We start from the raw sequence: 22,053 nt of genomic DNA, 5'->3' as shown, positions 1-22,053 counted from the left end.
TACAGAATACAGATTGAAGTTGTTTTTTATTTGATGCCAAACTCTATCTATATAAATACTTTCATACTAATATTATAAACTAGCTGATGCCCGCGACTTCGTCCGTGTGGAGTTAGGTTTTTTAAAATCCCGTGGGAATTCTTTGATTTTCCGGGATAAAAAGTAGCCTATGTCACTCTCCAGGTCTTTATCTATACCTATTCAAAAAATCACGTCAATCCGTTGCACCGTTGCGACGTGATTGAAGGACAAACCAATAAACCAACAAACAAACACACTTTCGCATTTATAGTTAGGGTACTGATTCAAAAGTTACCTTAAACCCAGTTTCACTAGCCCTTAAATCCTCTTCAACCTAGTTGCCTGGTAGAGATCGCTTCACAGCGATAAGGCCGCTGATTGTATGTTCTTCTTTTACATGTTTCTTTTTGTGTCTTTTCTTTTTGGTGTACAATAAAGAATATTAAACTAAACTAAACTAAAAAGTGTGCCTGTCTGTCTGTCTGCTAGCTTTTCACGGCTCATCCGATCAACCGATTTTAATGAAATTTGGTAATTGGAGATAGCTTACATCACGGGGACATAGGCTACTTTTTATTCCAGAAATTAAAGAGTTCCCACGGAATTTTTAAAAAACGGGCATCAGCTAGTGTAGTACAGTGCCAGTGATGTACAATCTATCGCCTAATGGATGCCTTGAAAAGCTATGATTCAATCGCGAGCTCGATTAGCGACCGTCGCGTCTCTGTGAAGGTTGACCCCCCGCAGCATCCAGCCGCGGCCCGGCTGGCCCGCCTCGCCGCCCTTGGGCCGGTCGTGGGCGTCCGCCAGCTGCGCGAGGAGCATGCGTCGTGGGCGCGCGGACGCGTTGGCGCTGCTGCCGTGCACCAGCAGGTACGAGAAGATGACCACGTCCCCCGCCTCCGCGATCACTGGCGTTGCACCCTCCAACGGGAACTTTTTCTGCACAAAGACATACATCGTGATCAGCAGTCTGTTACTATCTCATTGTATGGACATAAAACGTAAACTAATTGAAAAATCCTATTACAATGTAAAGGATTATTTAAATGATAAGCAAGCTTGGGAATGAGTTGCTTAACGGATTGTGATAGTTCTAATAAGTTTCAATAATTTTGTAAAGTGGTGATAAAAAGAATACCCGGCTGAGTTTGTTGTGGGCTCTTCTCAGACCTGGGCGCGTTTGGAACCCTCGTAGCTTTAGTTTTAAGTTTGCGTTATAATTATCACCACTATATCTTACAAATCTAACACTATACCAGACAATCAATAAGAGTAATTTATTACCTATTTTGAATAAATCATTTGACTTTTTTACAGAAGAGAGGTCACAAAAGTACGTAAACTACGTACACCATTTTACTAAAATTAATAGAATCGGGATAGTAGCTACACGTACCCTAATTTTTAGGATTCCTCTTGAAGGTCACAATATTGTACCTAGGGTAGAGTATGATAGGGTAGGTTTGTCTGCCATCTACTTAGCAAATGTACCCTAGATAGAAAGACCCTACCCTATTACATAACCGGATCAATGTGAATAATAGTTTCATGCTAAGGATGTAAACCGACCTATTTCAAAGAAAAATGTCCCAAACATTAAATAGGATGGCGCAAAACGGCGACCCCTGCTTCAAAATTGCTAAAACTGACAAAAAAGGGTTGCACAAGTCTAATCCCCGACCTCTTTTACGCTACAAACTTGGGAGACTAAAATGCTGATCTACGATCTAATCCCGCTGACCTTTCATATCGAAATTTTTCGTTCAATAGGCGTAATATAGCCTTTTACCCCGTCTAAACAGTAGCTTCGCTTGCGAAATATGGGTACTTTAAAAAGCATTGTTCACACAGAACCGTGCATTACTAAGTCCTATAAAAAACGTTCATGTTGTATAGACCTCCTACTTGGGTATGATAGCAGTCAAGTAGGAGGTCTATACGACATGAACATTTTTTTAACTAAATAGGCATACCTTATATGTTTTTTAACTTAAAAAAAATGAGTCCAAATTTCGTTATTTCTATCAAAGCGATACAATTAGGGATGATTTATTCTAACATAAACTGCTTCATATAAAATGCTCGTGATGTTTTGAATCCGTACCTCGTCCGCACCTCGTACGTGGCACGGCTCGTGCCCGCCACGTGTTAGCATGAATCATCCCTTACAGTAAAATTTCAGTTTTTTATTTCGTCTGTTGCATTTGTTAGATGATAGTGGTGATAATATTTACGCGAACTTAAAACTAAAACTACGAAGGTTCCAAACGCGCCCAGGTCTGAGAAGAGCCCACAACAAACTTTTACCTGGTCAACGTAGTGGAAGTGGCTTCCCTCCTTAGGTCCGAAGTCCTCGAGTGGTCCCAGCTTGTGTGATCCAGGATACACGGAGAGTCCTCCGTTCTCCGGCGTCGCTTCATCCAGGTGGATGAACGCTGCCACCATGGAGTCCTTTTCATAAGGGAAGTAAGGATAGTCCTGAAAATTAAATGATACGAGAGCCTGTGATCATTTTTAGTGATCCGTACCCGAAGGATAATAGAAATCTAAATATAAAAAAATATGGAAAAGGTGACTGATTGATTGACTGACTGATCTATCAAAGCACAGCTGAAACTACTGGACGGATCGGGCTGAAATTTGCCATGCAGATAGCTATTCTGACGTAGGCATCCGCTAAGAAAGGATTTTTGAAAATTCAACCTCTAAGGGGGTGAAATAGGGGTTTGAAATTTGTGTAGTCCACGCGCACGAAATCGTGAGCATATAAGCTACCCATATTATAAATGCGAAAGTGTGTTTGTTTGTTGGTTTGTCCTTCAATCACGTCACAACGAAGCAACGGATCGACGTGGTTTTTTGCATGGGTATAGATTAAGACCTAGAGAGTGGCATAGGCTACTTTTTATCCTGGAAAATCAAAGAGTTCCCACGGGATTTTTTAAAACTTTTCGGAGTTATGTGCGTTTTAAGTAAGTAAATGTCACTTGATTTAACGATGAAGGAAAACATCGTGAGGAAACCTGCACGCCTGAGAGCTCTCCATATTGTTCTCAAAGATGTCTACCAATCCGCACATGGCCATAGTAGACTATGGCCAAAACCCTTCTCACTCTGAGAGGAGACCCGTGCTCTGTAGTGAGCCGGCGATGGGTTGATAATGATGATGATGATTCGCTTTCACCTGATGCATAGGATAAGAAGCTCCCTTCTCCGGAGGCTTGAGGTGAGCTTTGGTGTGGTGCAGCATGATGTTGTCGGTGCCCAGCACGTCTTGTACAGCATCCAGCAGCTCCTCGTTGTACAGCAGCTTCCCGAACACTGCGTGATGCATCTGCAGGTTGTGGATGCCTTTCACCTGGTATGGATAATGTCCCTTAACAATTTTTAGGGTTCCGTACCTCAAAAGGAAAAAGGATCCCTTATAGAGTCACTTTGTTGTCTGTCTGTCTGTCTGTCTGTCAAGAAACCTATAGGGTACTTCCCGTTGACCTTCATTCAGATAGACATATTACGACAAAGACTCTATAAAACCGCTATCTCTTTCTAAAGGTCGATGTACATTATTTTCAGCCGCGTACTGTAGATAAGTATACTTACCTACTTACTATGTAAGCGTAAACTTGAGTGTTTGTTCCGCTCTTTTTAACCGACTTCAAAAAAAGGAGGAAGTTCTCATTAAGATTAACGCTTTCAAACAGACTGACGCGATATGCAGGCTTTCTTTTAAGGCTATATAGGTATAATCATAGGCGGATTAAATGTCGAGAGCGCCCTAGCCAAGCACCTCATAGGGCCCCTCTAGGCTCTAACAGCCATACTTATTTAAAAAAATACTAATTAATTTCAAAAGAACGAAGAATCCTCTCATTGCGTAGCTGGTAGTTGGTGATTATACTATTTATGTGAACGAGTGAAGAACATCACGTCATGACACTTTGCTTTATAGAGCCAGTTTTGGTCACTCCAAGATGATAATATTACGTACTGTAGATGCGTGGATGACAATTTAAAGGATTTTTCTTGCAGTTGTAAAATGATTTATTGAGCGCAGACCGTTGGTTCGTTTTTTAACAAGAAGAACAAAGGAATTTATGAAAACGTCAATCGATACAAAAATATGTAGAAAATTGCGGGTGGATATAAAAATATTATGTTGCATGAACTGACATTTGGAAAAGATAATAAATGTGTGATTTTTAAACATGAGTTGTAAAAGTGACTAATTTATCTATATGCAATAACGAAATACTATGAAGAAGCAATTAAATAATTAAGTGAACGTTAAAATTAGGAGACGACGAATCAGTGCGCATTTGCTGCAAAAATGTTGTAGGCGCTTCAACACTTACTTAGAAGGGGTAATTACCCAGCCTACCTAATTACCTAATTAGCCCAACGAAGGGGCGCGCGTGATCATGTGGACGTAGAGTCTACATGATCGCGCGCGCCCCTTCGTAACCACGCGCCCCTAGGCACGTTACTACTTTGCCTTAGAAATAATCCGCCTCTGGGTATAATTGTGTACAAACTCACAGTATAAGGGCTGTCACTTTCTCTGAACGTGTCATCACTGCCGACCCAAGAGCTCTCCGTTTTCTCCGTATTTTTCCTCCTGAACAGATTGTCGTACTCCTCCGAGACCCTCTGGAACTCCCTCCCTTTGATCAGCTTCTTGAGATGAATGTACCCATTATCTTTGTAGAACTGTATCTGTTCTTTTGTAAGGCGAACCATAATGTAGGTTAGTATAGTATACACTGAATTGAATTGAATATTATGAAGATGTATAGATAAAAGGTCCGTGACCTTATTGATAAGCTGTTATAGTATTCTTCCCAGATTACATAACTACTTAAGTAAAGTAATTGCAATCGCAATAATCATATTATAATTTACTAGCTTATGCTCGCGACTTAGTCCGCGTGGACTTCACAAATTTCAAACCCCTATTTCACCCCCTTAGGGGTTGAATTTTCAAAAATCCTTTCTTAGCGGATGCATACGACATAATAGCTATCTGCATGCTAAATTTGAGCCCGATCCGTCCAGGAGTTTGAGCTGTGCGTTGATAGATCAGTCAGTCAGTCAGTCATTCAGTCAGTCAGTCAGTCAGTCAGTCACCTTTTCCTTTTATATATTTAGAAGAAGAAGATTAGAAGATAAATATAGGTTTCTATTAAATAATCTCTATGTAATATGCAATGCTTGAGATGAATGTTAAACCGACATAGCTCAACAGATTGCGAAGCTGAAGTGGCAATGGGCAGGGCACATAGTTCGTACAACCAGAAAGTGCGCAGTGCTGGGAGACCCCCCACTAGGTGGACGGATGACTTCAGACGAGTCGCAAGGAGCCGCTGGATTCAGGCGGCGCAAGACCGTGGCGTGTGGAAGTCCTTACAAGAGACCTCTGTCCAGCAGTGGACGTCTATTGGTTGATGATGATGATGATGATGATGATGATGAATGTTAAATCGATTTTTACGAAATTTGGTACAGAGCTTGCGTCCCGGAAATTGACAACTTTTTATCCCGGAAAATCAGAGAACTCCCACGAGATTTAAAAGAAGCAAAATCCACGCGGGCGGAGTCGTGAGCATCATCTAGTAGAATAGAATAGAATAGAATGGAATATATTTTTATTCAAGTAATCTTTTACAAGTGCTTTTGAATCGTTAGGTAGTTCAATTTACCACTGGTTCGGAATGCCGTTCCTACCGAGAAGAACCAGCAAGAAACTCGGCGGTTGCTCTTTTTAATTTTTCAATTTACAATGTTATAATAGTAAATAATACGTTCAAATAATATTATGAATCATATTCCACGAATATTTAATCCAATGTAACTCCAAAGGGATAGTGAGACCCACTGAATATGCCTTTGTGTTGAGCGACCAGGCATTTCACGGCGTCTGACTCCTGTACTATAATATTGAACATCACCATCACCTTCATTTGCCTTCTAAAAACCGACTCTATCACTCTTGTTTTAGAGTTGAAATTTCAGCACAGTTTCATTCAGCATAGTACGACTATCCTGTAGTCTAGGTGTATTCTAAATTGATCTTTAATTTTAGGTGAAAAAGGCGGTGTTTCAAATAGTAGTGTAGTGGAGTTGTGACGTTTAGCACGCTGTGCAGTCAGTGTTTCGAGCATTCAGAGCATTCCGTTTCAGTTTTTCGGTAGGGTTGACGCATATCCAGTTTTACGACGTTGTGTGTTGTAGTTTAAGCCTTTTATATGGTTTCATTAAAAAATAACATATTTTGTGTTTCCGCGTGTTTTTTTTGTTACAATTAGGTAAGCTTAACATTTGAAGTTTGAATAGGATTGGAATTTCAAAAGTTCGTAGGTCGCGAGCTGCTGAAACGGGGGTACAAGCTATTCACTTTACCATCTCGTATGCGCACTTGGTTCGATCCCGGGCACGCACCACTAATTTTTCAAAGTTATGTGTGGTAGCTTTAACCCCCGTTCGCACTTGTCGTTTGTCGGGCCCGGACTTAAATCAGATATTCCAGTGGCAGAACATTTTATATGAAGCTATTCACACTTGTCGGAAAATGATTTTGTGTCAATGTACCGCCACTGGAACATCAAACGACAAACGACAAGTGGGAACGGGGGGTTACGGTGAAGAAAAACATCGTGAGGAAACTTGCATGCCTGGGAGTTCTCCATAATGTTCACAATGGTGTGTGAAATCTGCTAATCCACATTTGTTAGTTAAATTATACCAGCTTTAAGAATAGAATAGAATAGAATATAATAGAATAGAATGTTTTTTTATTCATGTAAACTTTTTACAAGTGCTTATGAATAATCAGGTAGTTATAATTTACCATAATATTTTCTGACTTAAGCTTACAATCGATAACTTAAAATGGTTATTAAGTTCACTTAAAACTAACAAAGGACGTGGATTTTACGTATTTCGGAAGAGCCTCTATTTAATAATCACTGAGAAATAATTTATTTTTGATGTAGTCAAATACCCAATTTTTATAAATACCTACTTTTTTTAAAAAAAGTTTTTTTGATATTTTTTTGATATTTATTTGATATTTATAAAAATTGGGTATTTGACTGACAGTTGTTTGAGGTGAATATATCAATAAACAGTTTTTTCCTGTAACATAACTTTTTATACAGATGACTAGTGGCACCCCTAGTTTGTGAGCTGCGGACTGTTGCAAGTTGCAACACTGTGCCACAGCGGACACATAGCTGACACCTATGCTATGGGGTGCTCTTGGACTGGGTTAGGTGATGGATTTACGTACAGGTACGCGAAAGGTCGAGATAGCAATCGGGGTATGAGGCGAGGGGACGCCCCACACACCCGCACGTCACACGCGCTATCCCGCGCCGGGTTAGCGCGTGTGGCAATGGTGTGGATCAACTATTAAATTTAGGACAATTGGACTATCCATATTATAAATGCGAAACTGTGTTTGTTTGTTGGTTTGTCCATCAATCACGCCCGACTGAATAGGAGGCTGACGTGTTAATCATTCTATTTTGCGTACAAAATGAGTTCTCATGTGCCATATTAATTTTATGTGTGTGTATTCCTGTAATGTGAAGTACGATTTTAATCCTTATTTTAAAGGTGAACCGTGCTTTTCACATGACACATTAAAAAATGGCGCGTGAGAACTCATTTTGTAGGACCACGGCACGCAGGATGTGATACAGTTTAAGGATTTGGTTCAAGTTAAATAGTTTTCCTGCATCACGAAAAAACGTTTTATAGTTTTGGCGCTATTTACCGTCTCATAGTGCCAATTCCTAGCGCCGGCAACTTTGCAGGAAGCTATCCAGTGCTTCAGGATTATTTGGAATTATACCAAGAAACTTTCACAATTCTAGAAGTGCGACGAAAAAATGTAATCTTTGAAGCGTATCTAAGCGTACGATTCTTTTCATTCATCATTCGTTTCAATATCGATTCTACAGTCAGCGACATCTCTTTTAAATAACAAGAAGGCTATATCATCTAACAAGTCGTAATAAAAAATAATAAAAAATGTATTTATGAAGAAATACTTAATTAGTATTTTCAATTTTCAAAGTAAAATAACTATTATATACCAAGGGATATCATATGAAAGGGCTTTACAAGTAAATCTAAAACAGATTTTTATTCATTTAGTTTGTGATTTATCGTGCAAAATGTCGAAAAAAAAAAACACGCGAGTAAGGGATAAATAAATAAAAATATTTTTTATTCAATTAAACCTTTACAAGTATTCGGTAAGTGGCTGGATGAGGAAGGCTGAGGCCTGAGGACCGGGTGTGGTGGCGCTCGTTAGGGAAACTATGTCCAACAATGGACGTCCACAGGCTGATGATGATGATGATGATGAAGTATTTTTGAATCGTCAGATGCATCTACCACTGGTTCAGAATACGGATCCCTTGGTGCGCAATCTAACTCGCACTTGGCCGGTTTTTTCACAGGGACTTTGAATACAGCCAGAGTCTTCTATATTCATAATGGAAATAACTCACGATTAGTTTAAACGCTAAGTAAAATGAAATACAAGGTTTTTAAGTTTGAAGAAAATAGAAAACGTATATATTTGCCCATTATATAGCTATTCCTTTTATATGGACGTTTAGCTCTCGACCTACAAATCCTTGACCAATCCTGAACAATAGCGTAAGAGAAACTTGAGGCGATCAAAGAACAAAGGCCTGCCCGGTAATGTGGACATTGGGCATAATTCGCGGCTTTGTGCGGCGGGCGGGGTGATGCCCACACATTCCCTTTAAAGAGAGTGCTTAATATGAGATTGTATACCTCACCAACGTTGGTCGGAATTCGAGCATCGAATCACAATAACGTCAGAGGGAAATGAACTTAAATTTCATTGATTTAAAGCTAAAGATTCAGAACCACCAATTTTGCAATTTAATTTTGCAAAATTTCCGCTTGGAGCACTAGATGTACCTAGATGTATGTATTTACAATCCATACTAATATTATAAATGCGAAAGTGTGTCTGTCAGTCTGCTTGCTTTTCACGGCCCAACAGTTTACCCATTTTGATGAAATTTGGTACAGAGTTAGCTTACATCCCGGAGGACATGTGCTACTTTTAATCCCAGAAAATTAAATAGTTCCCACGGGATTTTTAAAACCTAAATCCACGCGGTCAAAGTCGTAGGCATCCGCTAGTATTCAATAATAAATGTCCACAGACAATTTTAGCCTTTACACAAACAAGTAAGTTTAAAAGTATGCTTAAAAAAACATAATTGGGGCCGATTCTCTTGTACACAATCTGTAAACTAAACAAAATTAACAGGCCTAAATCTAGTGCCATCCTTTTCCGCAAGCAACATTATGAAAGGGATAGCAATAGATTTAGGCGTGACATTTTAGTTTAGTTTAGAGATTGTGTACGATGGAATTAGTCACATTATACAGTCAACGACAAAAAACCGAGTTGCTACTGCAACGCGCGTAATTGCAATCACATACTATATTATGCAATGTTATGCCAAACAATTATTGCAAATTAAACATTTGAAAAGATCGAAGGCTGAGTTTGTTTTATGCTGGTTTTTCTCGTTAGGAATAATGACGATTCCAAAGAACTTATAAAAGTTTATTTGGATTAAAAATCTTTTTATTCTATTCTATGAAGGAACTTGAGCTTTAAAACAATGCAGTAGTTTTCGACGCTAGAATTCTGCCGACGTCAGTGAGATGTAAGATCTCATACTAACCCTACCGCCCTCTGTGGCTCTCGTGATCGAGTGTATCAGCATTCCGCGGACATGCTTCTGATATTTGACCCTCACTGTTACGGCTCCTCATAAGGCTGCGTAGCGAGATAGCTGACATTATAATGTTTTTTTTGTTTTTGTTATTTTTAAAGAATCTCGCGCGAATCGCTATAAGAATCGCGCTCTTAGACAGCACGCAGGTATAAATGTTCTCCCATTTCATTCGGTATAACACATATTGGGAACGCTTATACAAAGGGGAATAAGAGGGAATTTTGGTCAGTCACATTACAACCACGATTTCCCAGTAAATCCTGAAATTCAGGAAACATGTAGTAACGAGTAGCAGCGGTGGACGTAAACATGGCCGATACAGCAATTGCTATGAATGTGCGTCGCGGATGTATGTGACGCGTCGCGCGTCGGCCGATGACGCGGGAGATTTATGTGTCCCAGCCACAGTTGCGTGCCCTACATACTTAATGTTACATAACATAACTACTTAATGTAACTAACATTAAACTTTCCGCAATCAAAATTAGTACTGCATACCTCGAGTCCCTACGTAATGTCTATAAAGATATATAATAATTTACCAGACAAAATTCGTAACATAAACAATGAAAATAAATTCAACAAAATATTAAAAAACTTTTTATTAGAAAAGGGCTACTATGCCGTAAATGATTTCCTAAACGACAAACATAAAAATAAATAATAATATCGGTCTCCCTACTAAGGTCTAAGGACCAAATTGCGACCCAAACTGGGTATCCATAATACTTTGTACATACTTAATATGATGGAAATGCAATAAATGAAAATTGAAAATTGAAAATTGAAAATTGAAAATTGAAAATTGAAAATTGAAAATTGAAAATTGAAAATTGAAAATTGAATGATCTAGGTTACAAGTATTCAGTGGATTTAGGATTATACAGGCCGAGGCAAGTGCTCTCATAAATGCATCAAACTATCTAATCTACTATGCAAAAGTATGCACATCCTTGTTGCGTAGAGTCCGGTCCAGCTCCAACGGCCTCCTGAAGGTATTTTCTGACAGGATCGACTGCCAGTTTGAATCACTGTTGTATGATTCACGTGCTGGCAAAACGATCCTGTCCTAATTTAAATAGTTATAGATATTTTACTAGCAAATAGGTTTAAGTTTCGTGTACTTGCTAACACGAATATGAATTTTCTTTTAGAAAATGCAAGATTAGAGCTAGGAAATTCTACCAATTTACCAATTGTATATCAGTTTGAAATAAGCCAAGTGATTAATTCACCCGATTAATTGGCGAAGACTTTGAAATGAACAAACTTGGTGGGAAGAAAACTCGGGAAATATCTCTGTAAGAGCTCTACCAGACTTGCAATTAATAGCGCGCTGATGTTCAGATCGCACCTGTTGGCTGTTGCCCCAGAGCTTGCTACTCGGGCATTGTAACCGACTTAAAAAAAGGAGGAGGTTCTCAATCCGTCGGAATCTTTTTTAGCTATTGTACACGTGGTTGAGGCTTGTGCGAGGTGAAAGCATATTCTAACTTCTCAAGTAAGATGATGTATGGCCCAGCTTGTAATAAAAGATTTTTTTCTTACAAACCTTGGCTGCAATCAGACCTGGTGGCAAGTGATGATGCAGCCTAAGATGGAGCGTGCTTGCCTAGAAGATGCCTATTCACTCTTGTCTTGAACCTCATATGTTTGTAAGAAAGAAAGGCAAGACGTGGTAATAGCCTAGTGTTTAAGAGATCAGCCTCTTATTTGGAAGATCCGGGGTTCAATCTCGGTCACGCACCTCTTTTCAACTTTTCGGAGTTTACGTACGTTTTAATAAATTAAATTTCACTTGTTTTAACGTTGAAGGAAAACATCGTCAGGAAACTAGCATGCTTGAGAGTTTCTCTACTTCGTACACGTGGATTTCCATGTCCTTCCCCTGGATGCAAGCCATCTCTGTACCAAATTTCATCAAAATCGGTGTAACGGGTGAGCCGTAAAAAGCTAGCAGACAGACAGACACACTTTCCGATTTATAATAGGTACATATTAGTATGGATGGTTTACACTTGTTTACTATTGATTATGGAGGTATCACATTTTTGTAGATTAGGTTTTTTATCAGCTGCGGTTGAAAACTATAAGTGTGGCAGAGGTCTATGCCAAGACATTGTTGAGAAGGCGTTGGTGAAATGCACAGCATAGTTTTGTTGTTTTTGTTTTACGGCAGAGGATGATTCTGTCTCGAGCACTGGGAACTTGTGCAAGTTACTTGCCGGAAAATTAAGGTGCAAGAACCGAAGTTTTCGCGTGAATTATCGAAAAGTAATATTATTAGTTAGGTAAGTCTGCGTTTAAGTTTCTATCAGGACTTCCAATGAGCAGGTATCTTCCTATAACGAAGTTTTTGGGCGAACTCGTAACTTACTAGCTTAAGTTAATACCTCATGAAGTTCTACTACAATCTACACACTTAGTGGTTGAACGAGCGAAGAGAGAGTATTAAAATCTGTAATTTATCTATCTCACTGCGTCGTCCTCCTCATTTCTGAGGTTCATGTTGGTTCAGGTTGTATTTTCGACTAGCTGATGCGCACGACTTCGTCCCCGTGAAATTAGGTTTTTAAAAATCCCGTGGGAACTCTTTGATTTTCCGGGATAAATATAAGCCTATGTCACTCTCCAGGTCTTTATCTATACCCATGAAAAAAAATCACGACGTAATTGAAGGACAACCCAACAAACAAACACACTTTCGCATTGATTCAAAGACTTGTATAATGTATATACAGGATGTAACCAGAACGCTAACAAAAACTTAGCGTTATTATTAAACTATCTTAACACAATCTAATACCAATAACCGTTTGCCTCATTTTGTTGTTAAGTTGTTGTTGTTGTTGTTTTAGTGATTAAGTATTTTTCAAACCCGCAATATATAGCGTTCAAAACTTGGGTCAATGCCCCACTTACGACGCGGCATTGACTTCGAGTGGCCTACTTACGCAACGTTTGTTAACCTCTAGCGTCAGTTTTATTTGCAATATATCATGAACTTTTACAAAATCACTACACATATTATAAATGCGAAATGTTTGTTGGTTTATTGGTTTGTTGGTTTGTCCTTCAATCACATCGCAACGGAGCAACATCGACGTGATTCTTTGCCTGGCTATAGTTTAAGACCTGGAAAGTGACATAAGCTACTTTTTATTACGGAAATCAAAGAATCCCACGGAATTTTAAAAACCTAAATCCACGCGTACGAATTCGCGGGCATTAGCTAGTATAGGGTTTTTTTAAATATATTTTTTCGTGTTTTTTGTGGCGTTATATCAGTAATCATCAATACGACGTAGGTATACCTGTCTTCGTTTTTGCCAGCGTTCTGGTTACACCCTGTATAGTACTTACACTCCAAGATCCAAGTAGTAGGTGTCTATGCCATTCGATTACGAATTAATTAACATTAATTGAACCTTAATCAAAGGTGTAGGACGATTAAACGTCTGTGTGAAGTACCTAATAGGCGTAAAAAGGGCACGTTACTAATTCTTATGTCATTAATCATTCTCAGCTTTGGACCTTTTGTCACACCGTGTTGTTATGTACATTAGCGAGCAATACAGGGCCGACCCGGGTCTTGGGGTTATTCCCGTTGAGTCACATCCCCGTGAGTAACACTGTTATTCAATGGGAATTTTTCGGAATTGTTGTCCCGTTGAGCCAACCTACATAATATTGCGTGTGTAACAAGTGTTGACAAAGGCCTTAATATTCACATCGCACGTTGTCACGGACCGCCTACACGGCCTCTTACTTGCCCAAATTTGATGTGCGATCAAACCCAATCAGGAAGCGATAACCAGGTACCATTTGAAATTTTATTATCCAAATACAGTCAAAATATTCCATTAATAAAACGCATTCCGCGAGGAGCTAGGATATCGTTAGCTAGATCCTTATCACATACAATCCAAAATGTGCTATCAAATTCACTTTTAGATTGGCAAAACCTCTTTTTTTTTGCATATAGACATTTCTATGTTAATAAGTCAGAAATCGGGTCGCTATGTACAAAATTAAAAAAAAATAGTTTGGCTGATCGCGTTTTTCCAATCCCTGACTGCTCATTTCGAACACAAAATTACAATTTGAAGAAAATTGTGGAAAACAAGGTTATGGATGGGGATCTTAAAAACGCCGCCCGCATTTTGTTTTCTAGTGATACACTGGCTCCATTCAATGATATAACGCTGGAAGCCTTACGTGACAAGCATCCCTTACCAAATACCGATTCTGTGCTGCCAGATCCACCTTCTAACACTTCTTATTTACAGATAAAGGATGAAGAAACTTACGCTGCGATAATGTCGTTTTCTAGTGGCTCTGCTGGTGGCATGGACGGCATAACGCCACAACATCTTAAGGATCTTGTGGGAGTTACTGCTGGGGACGCCGGCAAGGCGCTACTGAGCGACATTACCAGACTATGTAATTTCATGTTATCTGGCGAGGTAAATTCATCCTTTCTACCATTCCTTTATGGCGCGAGGCTTTGTGCTTTCAATAAGAAAGATGGTGGCATCCGTCCCATCGCTGTTGGCTGTACTTTTCGCCGTTTGGCGTCAAAATTAGCGTGTAGTCACATAGTCTCTACCCTAAAGGATAAATTCCAACCTATTCAAGTTGGATTCGGCAGTAAAGGAGGTTGTGAAGCAGCAGTTCATTCGGCTCGTACTTTCTTAACGAATGGCGAGGTTGAGGTACTGCTGAAAGTAGATGTAAAGAATGCTTTTAATTCTTTGGACAGGGCAACTTTGCTGACAGAAGTCTCAACGCAACTTCCTGAAATTTACCCATATGTTTGGCAATGTTACAGCTCTGCTTCTAAATTATTCTTTGGAGATAGCGATATTAAGTCTTCTGTAGGCGTTCAGCAGGGGGATCCTTTAGGTCCGGCCCTGTTCAGCTTAGGGATCCATAACCATATCTCAAATTTAACATCTAAATTTAACATATGGTATCTTGATGATGGAACCATTGGGGGCAACGTGGATGACGTTCTAAAAGATCTTAATCATATTAAGCAACAGTTTGGGAAAATTGGTTTAGAACTTAATTTTTCGAAATGCGAATTGTTTTTTACAGAAAAACTGTCGCAAGAAAGAATTCTATTGGCCTCTGAATTATTCAATGAAATTTCACCTAATATTAAAATACTTGATAAACGTTCACTTTGCCTTCTCGGTGCTCCTCTTTATAATGAATCCATACAACCACTCTTGGATCAAAAAGTCAGAACATTTTCGGCTAATACCGACAAATTGGGCACTCTAAATTCTCACATTGCATTTTCGATCCTAAAATATTGCCTTTTTGTACCTAAATTAATTTACATTCTCCGCGCGAGCCCAATTTGGAAATTTCATGGACTACTCGATAACATGGATGCCACCCTTAAAAGTACACTAGAACAAATTCTAAATTTAACTTTTGATGAGCACTCCTGGAACCAAGCAACTTTACCGGTCAAGTACGGTGGCATCGGCGTGAGGAAAATTTCCAGTGTAGCTCTTCCGGCTTTTCTGTCCTCTGTGCATAGTATAAAAGAGCTTAGCTCTCAAATTCTCAAATCCAATTCATCATTGACCTATGCCACAGAGGCCCTAGAGAGTTGGAAGGTCAGATGTCCCAATGTCGACATCCCGAAGGAACGTACTACACAAAAACTTTGGGATTTGCCATTGGTTCAACTGACACATACGAATTTGGTTCAAAATCTTACAAGTGACAGAGATCGTGCCAGGCTTCTAGCATTATCCGAAAAGGAATCTGGGTATTGGCTGCATGCCTTGCCATCAAAAAATCTCGGCACACTTTTAGATAACGAAAGTTTTCGTGTGGCTCTAGGTCTCAGATTGGGAACACCACTGTGCCATCAGCACAGATGTCCGTGTGGAAAAGAGGTTGATAAATTTGGAATCCACGGACTCTCTTGCCAAAGGAGCTCCGGTAGGCTGTTTAGGCATGGCTCTCTTAACGATACAATTAAAAGAGCTCTTGCCACCATAAATATTCCTGCGCTCATTGAGCCGGCAGGGATTAGTCGGGATGATGGCAAGAGACCTGATGGATTGACGCTGGTTCCCTGGGAACGGGGACGGGCGCTAATGTGGGACGCAACTTGCGTTGACACATTGGCCCCGTGTCATATCAGGAAGACAGCATCAAGACCGGGAGCCGCAGCAGAAACAGCTGAAAACGGCAAGCGGCGCAAGTATGCCTCTCTTATAGAGAGTTACATTTTTGTGCCGTTTGCCGTGGAGACCCTGGGGCCATGGAGTCTTAGTGCTAAAAATTTTTTACGAGACATTTCACCGCGATTAATAGCCTCAACTGGTGACAGAAGGGCTGGCTCATTTTTTGCGCAGCGGATCAGCCTAGCTGTCCAGCGCGGAAATGCAGCCAGTATTCTTGGCACCATTCCACGCGGTCATGATTTATATAGTAATTAGATAAGGCTAGCTTTAAGTTTTATTGTATTAAAAAAAAAAAAAAAAAAAAAAAAAAAAAAAAAAAAAAAAAAAAAAAAAAAAAAAAAAAAAAAAAAAAAAAAAAAAAAAAACCTTGAGTATAAATTAAAAACAATTATAAAAAAAAAAAAAGTGTTGACTGAATGTGCACTTTTCCGTGACGTTCATGTCAAGAATAAATAAAACTCATGTTCCTTTTAATTATTCTCTTTAATAATACATTACTACTACCCATAAACTACTGCTATACAAAAAAATCACATCATTTTATTACTACTTATTTGATTACCTAATTTTTAAGATCCCATGTAAATAATATACATGTCTGAGCAAAATAAATAAATGATTATGATTGATTTGAATGATATTATTATGATTACAGTCCAATATCCGGGTTATTCCCGTTGAGTCACACTCCCCGCGGCCCCGTGAGTAACACTGTGACTGAAACCCTGAAAACGACACTCATTTCTATTTTTTTGTAATAAGTTCATGACCGCCATCTTTTTTTGACACAGAATACAGGGTGTAACCTTCTGGTTACACCCTGTATTCTGTGTAAAATGTCCAAACTCTCCAAAAACCGACCGTTTATTGTCTGCGTTGTAATATTACGCCTCCACAATTACACTTCTATGTGTAAGGCTGTCACACATTGTCACGTTTTTGTCGCGCGAGGAGTTCTTTCATTGAAGTACCAGAGACAGGACGACGCGTTTTATTAGCCACTTGATTCACGCGTTGCTGCATGGAAGGTATATTATGTACTCTTATTACGACTACAATGACTTTGTATTTGATCCTCCTAGTTCTCCTAGTTGTTCCTTCTCTTTATTCACATAAGAAATGTTTTTTTATTTGTACTTATTTTTGGCTGAATAAAGAGTTTTATTTATTTATGGTCTAAGGAAATAAACATGGAACGGACATTCGTACATTCCTTTTACCAAAGTTACCTACATTTTAAATGCAAAAGTGGATTTGTTTATTTAACTTGAGGCAAAGTTACTTTACATAAGCCGGCGAGATCGCGCGGTCGCGAATAATGCGGCGAGCTGGATTTCTTTGAATTTCAACGGATTTCGATATTACCTAGTCATCGGAAGCTCTTTATTGTATTTACTTATGTTTTGTATTCAGTGGGAGCTTTTCAAAGATAAAAGCGTTTTGCACCTTCAGATGTAGAGTGAGCTTGAATAGACGTTTTTAAGTTTTTGCGCTAAAATGAGCCGAATCAAACTCGGCTGGGCAGGAAGGTTCTAGATGTCTTCTCGTCCAAAATTTCTCATTGCGAGAAGTCTTTGAACAGTGCGTGTTGCCAGTGATGATGTCATATAGATCCGAGACGTCGCGTCGTCGTCGCGGTCGCTAACTATGGGCCTCATAAGAAACCTCAGACTCACTTAGCGGACGATGATGGGAAGAGCTATATGCTTGGAGTTTCTCTACAGTCTACGTGATCAAATCAGAAATGAAGAGATCCGTAGAAGAAGCCAAGTAAATGACTCAGCTTAACGTGTTGCGAAGTGGAAATGGGCGGGGCTCAAAGATCCGATTGAGGTCTCAAGTTGTTGGAATGGCAACCTCGCACTGGAAAGCGCAGCATGCAGATTTCTTGCCATATTGGGCAGACGACATCAAACGAGTGGCAGGGAGCCGCTGGATGCTAATGATAGATGTTTGTAGCTTGTGGAAGTCCCTACAAGAGACCTATGCCCAGCAGTGAACGTCTATCACTTGATAGTGATGATCATATCTATGCCTTTTATTCAGTGTTGTGCAAATATTCCTTTGGTGTAGATAAAGCCTTCCGACCTAGTGGTAGAGATTCATTACAAAACGACAGACCTTTGACAGTTCAAAGCAGACTATAAAATATTCAATTTCAAGTTATTTCAGGTCGATCCAAGCTTACTCGTGATACTAATTACGCGATATTACAAAGATAAAAGGCAGGAAGGGAGGAAGGTAGACAAATTGGCTGTATTAAATTATTTGAATAATTTCAGCACGGGGCACGGGGAGACATTGGGAATTTCTTTGGTCAATTGGATGGTTTTGATTAAAACTGTAGGACAGTGTACCTATTTAAACTTTCATAGAATTTTTGTGAAAATTGTCTAACGGACTTTTTTTATTGCCTTATCTTACCTTGTGTTTCTTGCCGACTCTTCAGTAAAATAACCCGCTCTTCTTTTTCTTTCTTTCTTTCTAAAATCTGTTTTCCGAATCGGTGCTATTTGGCCTAGTGCCTACATTTTCGCATAGATGTGTACCTATAAAAAAACATCTCTTGTGAGCAGCTCGACCGATTCGACTATTTTTTTGTTGTTGTCTTTGAACTCAGGTTTCCTCACGATGTTTTTCTTCACCGTTAGTATTTAATTTTGCTTAAAAGAAACATAATTCCGAAAATTAGATAGTCATAGAAAGCTAAGTAGGTATTATTTCACTTGTAACCTGTAAATCTGATTTAAACGTCCGCGTCAACTCAGGCGCTAAACACGAAACTTCTCGGCGGCGTCGTCTCAACAACTTTCCTTCCACAGCTCCGCCTCGAGACTGCACCCACTGGGCTTTTGTTCATTATAAACTCTTCAGCGGTAAATCGCTCGAATATCTTAAGGATTCAGCGGGCAAATTTATACCACAAGTAATTTAAAAAGTTTACAAAAAAACCCGCATTTGGTTTCCACTGCATCTTTTCTCCCGCACATTAAAACGCATAAAATCCGCCATTTTGATTTCTTATGAGTTTTATGTATCCAGTGACACTCGTGCCGCTAAGACGAATCTAATGTTGTATCATTTATCAAAATCGATTGAGCGTTGAGTAGTTACGAGCGGACATGTGAAACATACTATATGTTTGTATGTCCGTTTGTCAAACACATAACCCTAGTTTTGGATTTCGCCTCAGTCAAGTAAAAATAAAGAGTTTGTAATATTCTACTACTCCTAGCCTGATACAAATTCGGACGGTCATTAGAAGTCTAGAAAAAATTAAACTAAGTATAGAGGTTCTATAGTAAGATTTATGCGATGCAAGCATAGAGTGTGAGCGCGACAAATGTGGTGGGAATAATAAATAGTTGTATCGAATAGTACAATAAATTCCCGTTATGGCGACATATTTGTCACGATAATGCGCTGCGCCGACATCCATGCCCGCGAGCGAATATCCGCAAGAACCAACTCCGAACTATGAATATAATATTAGGACGCATTGAAAGATTTGCTGAGAGCTGTTCCGGATATTATTGAAAACCACTTTTTGTTTTTGAAAGTTAATTTAAAACCACTTTTGTTATAAAATATGTTTTTAACAAAACTTGGTTTCAAAATGGAATCTCGAATAAAGTACTACCACAATAGCTGTTCGTATAATTTATCGTGGTAGTGTTAGCTTCATAATATAAATAAACACATTTAGAAAATTAAAGAAAGACACTTCTGTTCGTTTTGTCAACTTTGATGATACTTTGATACTATCTAGAGCCTACCCAAAACCTTTCTCATTCAAAGAGGAGACCTGTGCTTAGAAGTGAGCTGCCGATGAGTTGATGATGATCCAGAGTCAAGTTATTACACACGAAATATCGAGACAAAGTTGCGAGTCAAAGCTAGTTTATAAGAATTGAAATTCTATGTAAGATTTATGCGATGTAAGAATAGAGTGTGAGCGCGACAAATGTGGTGGGAATAAATAGTTGTCGTATCGAGTGGTACGATAAATTCCCGTTATGGCGTCACATTTGTCACGATAATGCGCTACGCTGGCATTCAGGCCGCGAGCGAATATCCGCAAGAACCGACTCCGAACTATGAATATAATATTAGGACGCATTGAAAAATTTGCTGAGAGCTGTTTCGAACATTATTGCTAACTGCTTTTTGCTTTTGAAAGTTTTAAAACCGCTTGTTGTTTTATTTATGAAAGAAGATTACTTGAATACTACAACATTTTTTTATCGTGACACAAACTTTCGTACTACTAAGGGCGGTTTCAGACTAGCGTATTATATGCGCGTATAAGCTCGTTTTTAGAAGCGCATGTAGGCGCGTATAGCGCCTTTAGGCACACGCTCAACTCGTACGAGCGTTGACGCGCTTCTAAGCTCGTATAAGCGCGAGCCGCGAGAGAGCAACACCCATCGGGCCACCGACCGCACCGGTTCGAGCGTACACGCCGAAGTATGCCCGTATACGCGCGTCCAGTTTTTTGAAGCGCGTATGTAGCGCGCGTGAAGCGCGTATGCTGAAACGACCGTATACGCGCAAAAAAATACGCTAGTCTGAAACCGCCCTAAGATAGTATTATAAATGTGAAAATGTGTCTGTCTGTCTTTTTGTTACCTTTTCACGGCCTTCCACTTAACCAATTTTGACTAAGTCATAGAAATAGATTATTCATCTTGAAGATGGACATAGACTACTTCTTATGCCGGAAAATGAAACAGTTTTCATAGGATTTATAAAAGATCTAATTCCACGCAAACGGAAATGGGCATGTTAATTGTACCTATATTCTGAAAAGACAGTTTTTTTAGTTTTGTAAAACGCAAACGGGGTTTCGACTGAAAGCTAGTTTATAAGAATTGAAATTCCATGTAAGATTTATGCGATATAAGCATAGAGTGCGAGAGCGACAAATGTGGTGAGAATAAATAGTTGTCGTATCGGGTTGTACGATAAATTCCCGTTATGGCGTCACATTTGTCAGGATAATGCGCTACGCTGGTATTCAGGCAGCGAGCGAATATCCGCAAGAACCGATTGCGAACTATATTCCGCTAATATACGCATTGAAAATGGAAATAAGATCTGTTTTAAATATACCTACTTACTATGTTTAATCTTAATATATAAAAGGAATATGTACAATAAACATTCATAGGAATACATAGAAATGGACTGATAAATTGCACACATCCCGCCCTTGCTTTATCATATCCGGGTAAACTGATCACTTTTGTTATCTATTGGTAAAAAAATCCTAGGTCACCGAATTCAATTGCCAAAAGATCATGGGCCATTTTCCTGCTCAATGTTTTATAGATAAACAGTCGGTGTATCGGAGCCGCGCATAAATTCCCGTTATGGGCTATGGCAGCGCATTTGTCAGGATAATGCGGTGCGCCCAATATTCATGCCCGTTTGCGAATATCCGAATATTCACCGAATATTGCACGGAAATATTGACGCTCTAAAAAGTACGACTGAATATTGATTTAGTGGTTTACCTAATTGGTGAATTCGCTATACGTATTGTATTAGATAGACCGTGTCTCAGCAACTCCTGACTGCAAGTTTAGGAAACCTGTAGGTATATCGGACTTCAAAAACGAAAAGGATTTTTTTAAAGAACAGCGTTTTCAGCAAAAGGCTTATAAGGCTCATAATTATGATCAATCCATCGCCGGCCACTACTGAGCACGGGTCTCCTCTCAGAATGAGAAGGGGTTGGCCATAGTCTACCTCGCTGGCTAAGGGCGGTTTGGTAGACTTCACACTTTGGTGGGCATTTAAGTTTCCTCACTTGTTTTAACGATGAAGGTTATGTGCGTTTTGAGCAATTACTGAAAACGCACATAAGTATCCGAAAAGTAAAAAGTGCTTGCCCGGGATCGAACCTCGGACCCCCGAATAGGAGGCCGGTGTCTTAACTACTAGGCTATCCTGATTACTGCTTGTTTCTTTTACTGACGGTAAATTTTTAACCATAACCGCAATATGACTTTAGCCACTTA

The 22,053-nt window shown here is 39.4% G+C and overlaps 1 protein-coding gene across 1 annotated transcript; it reads right to left on the bottom strand.

Moving 5' to 3' along the window:
• Window positions 1-7: 7 nt before the first annotated feature.
• LOC117990584 (phytanoyl-CoA dioxygenase, peroxisomal-like) lies at window positions 8-4,803 on the bottom strand. The gene is made up of 4 exons (XM_034978039.2): window positions 4,561-4,803; window positions 3,209-3,382; window positions 2,332-2,502; window positions 8-963 (listed from the first exon to the last, which is right to left on the bottom strand). Exons 1-4 carry the CDS (start codon window positions 4,759-4,761, stop codon window positions 712-714), a joined length of 798 nt encoding a protein of 265 aa, XP_034833930.1. The 5' UTR covers window positions 4,762-4,803; the 3' UTR covers window positions 8-711.
• Window positions 4,804-22,053: the final 17,250 nt, after the last annotated feature.

Source organism: Maniola hyperantus, chromosome 18 (assembly GCF_902806685.2).
Source record: "Maniola hyperantus chromosome 18, iAphHyp1.2, whole genome shotgun sequence".
Taxonomy (NCBI): domain Eukaryota; kingdom Metazoa; phylum Arthropoda; class Insecta; order Lepidoptera; family Nymphalidae; genus Maniola; species Maniola hyperantus.
This window is presented reverse-complemented; position numbering and strand designations above follow the sequence as displayed.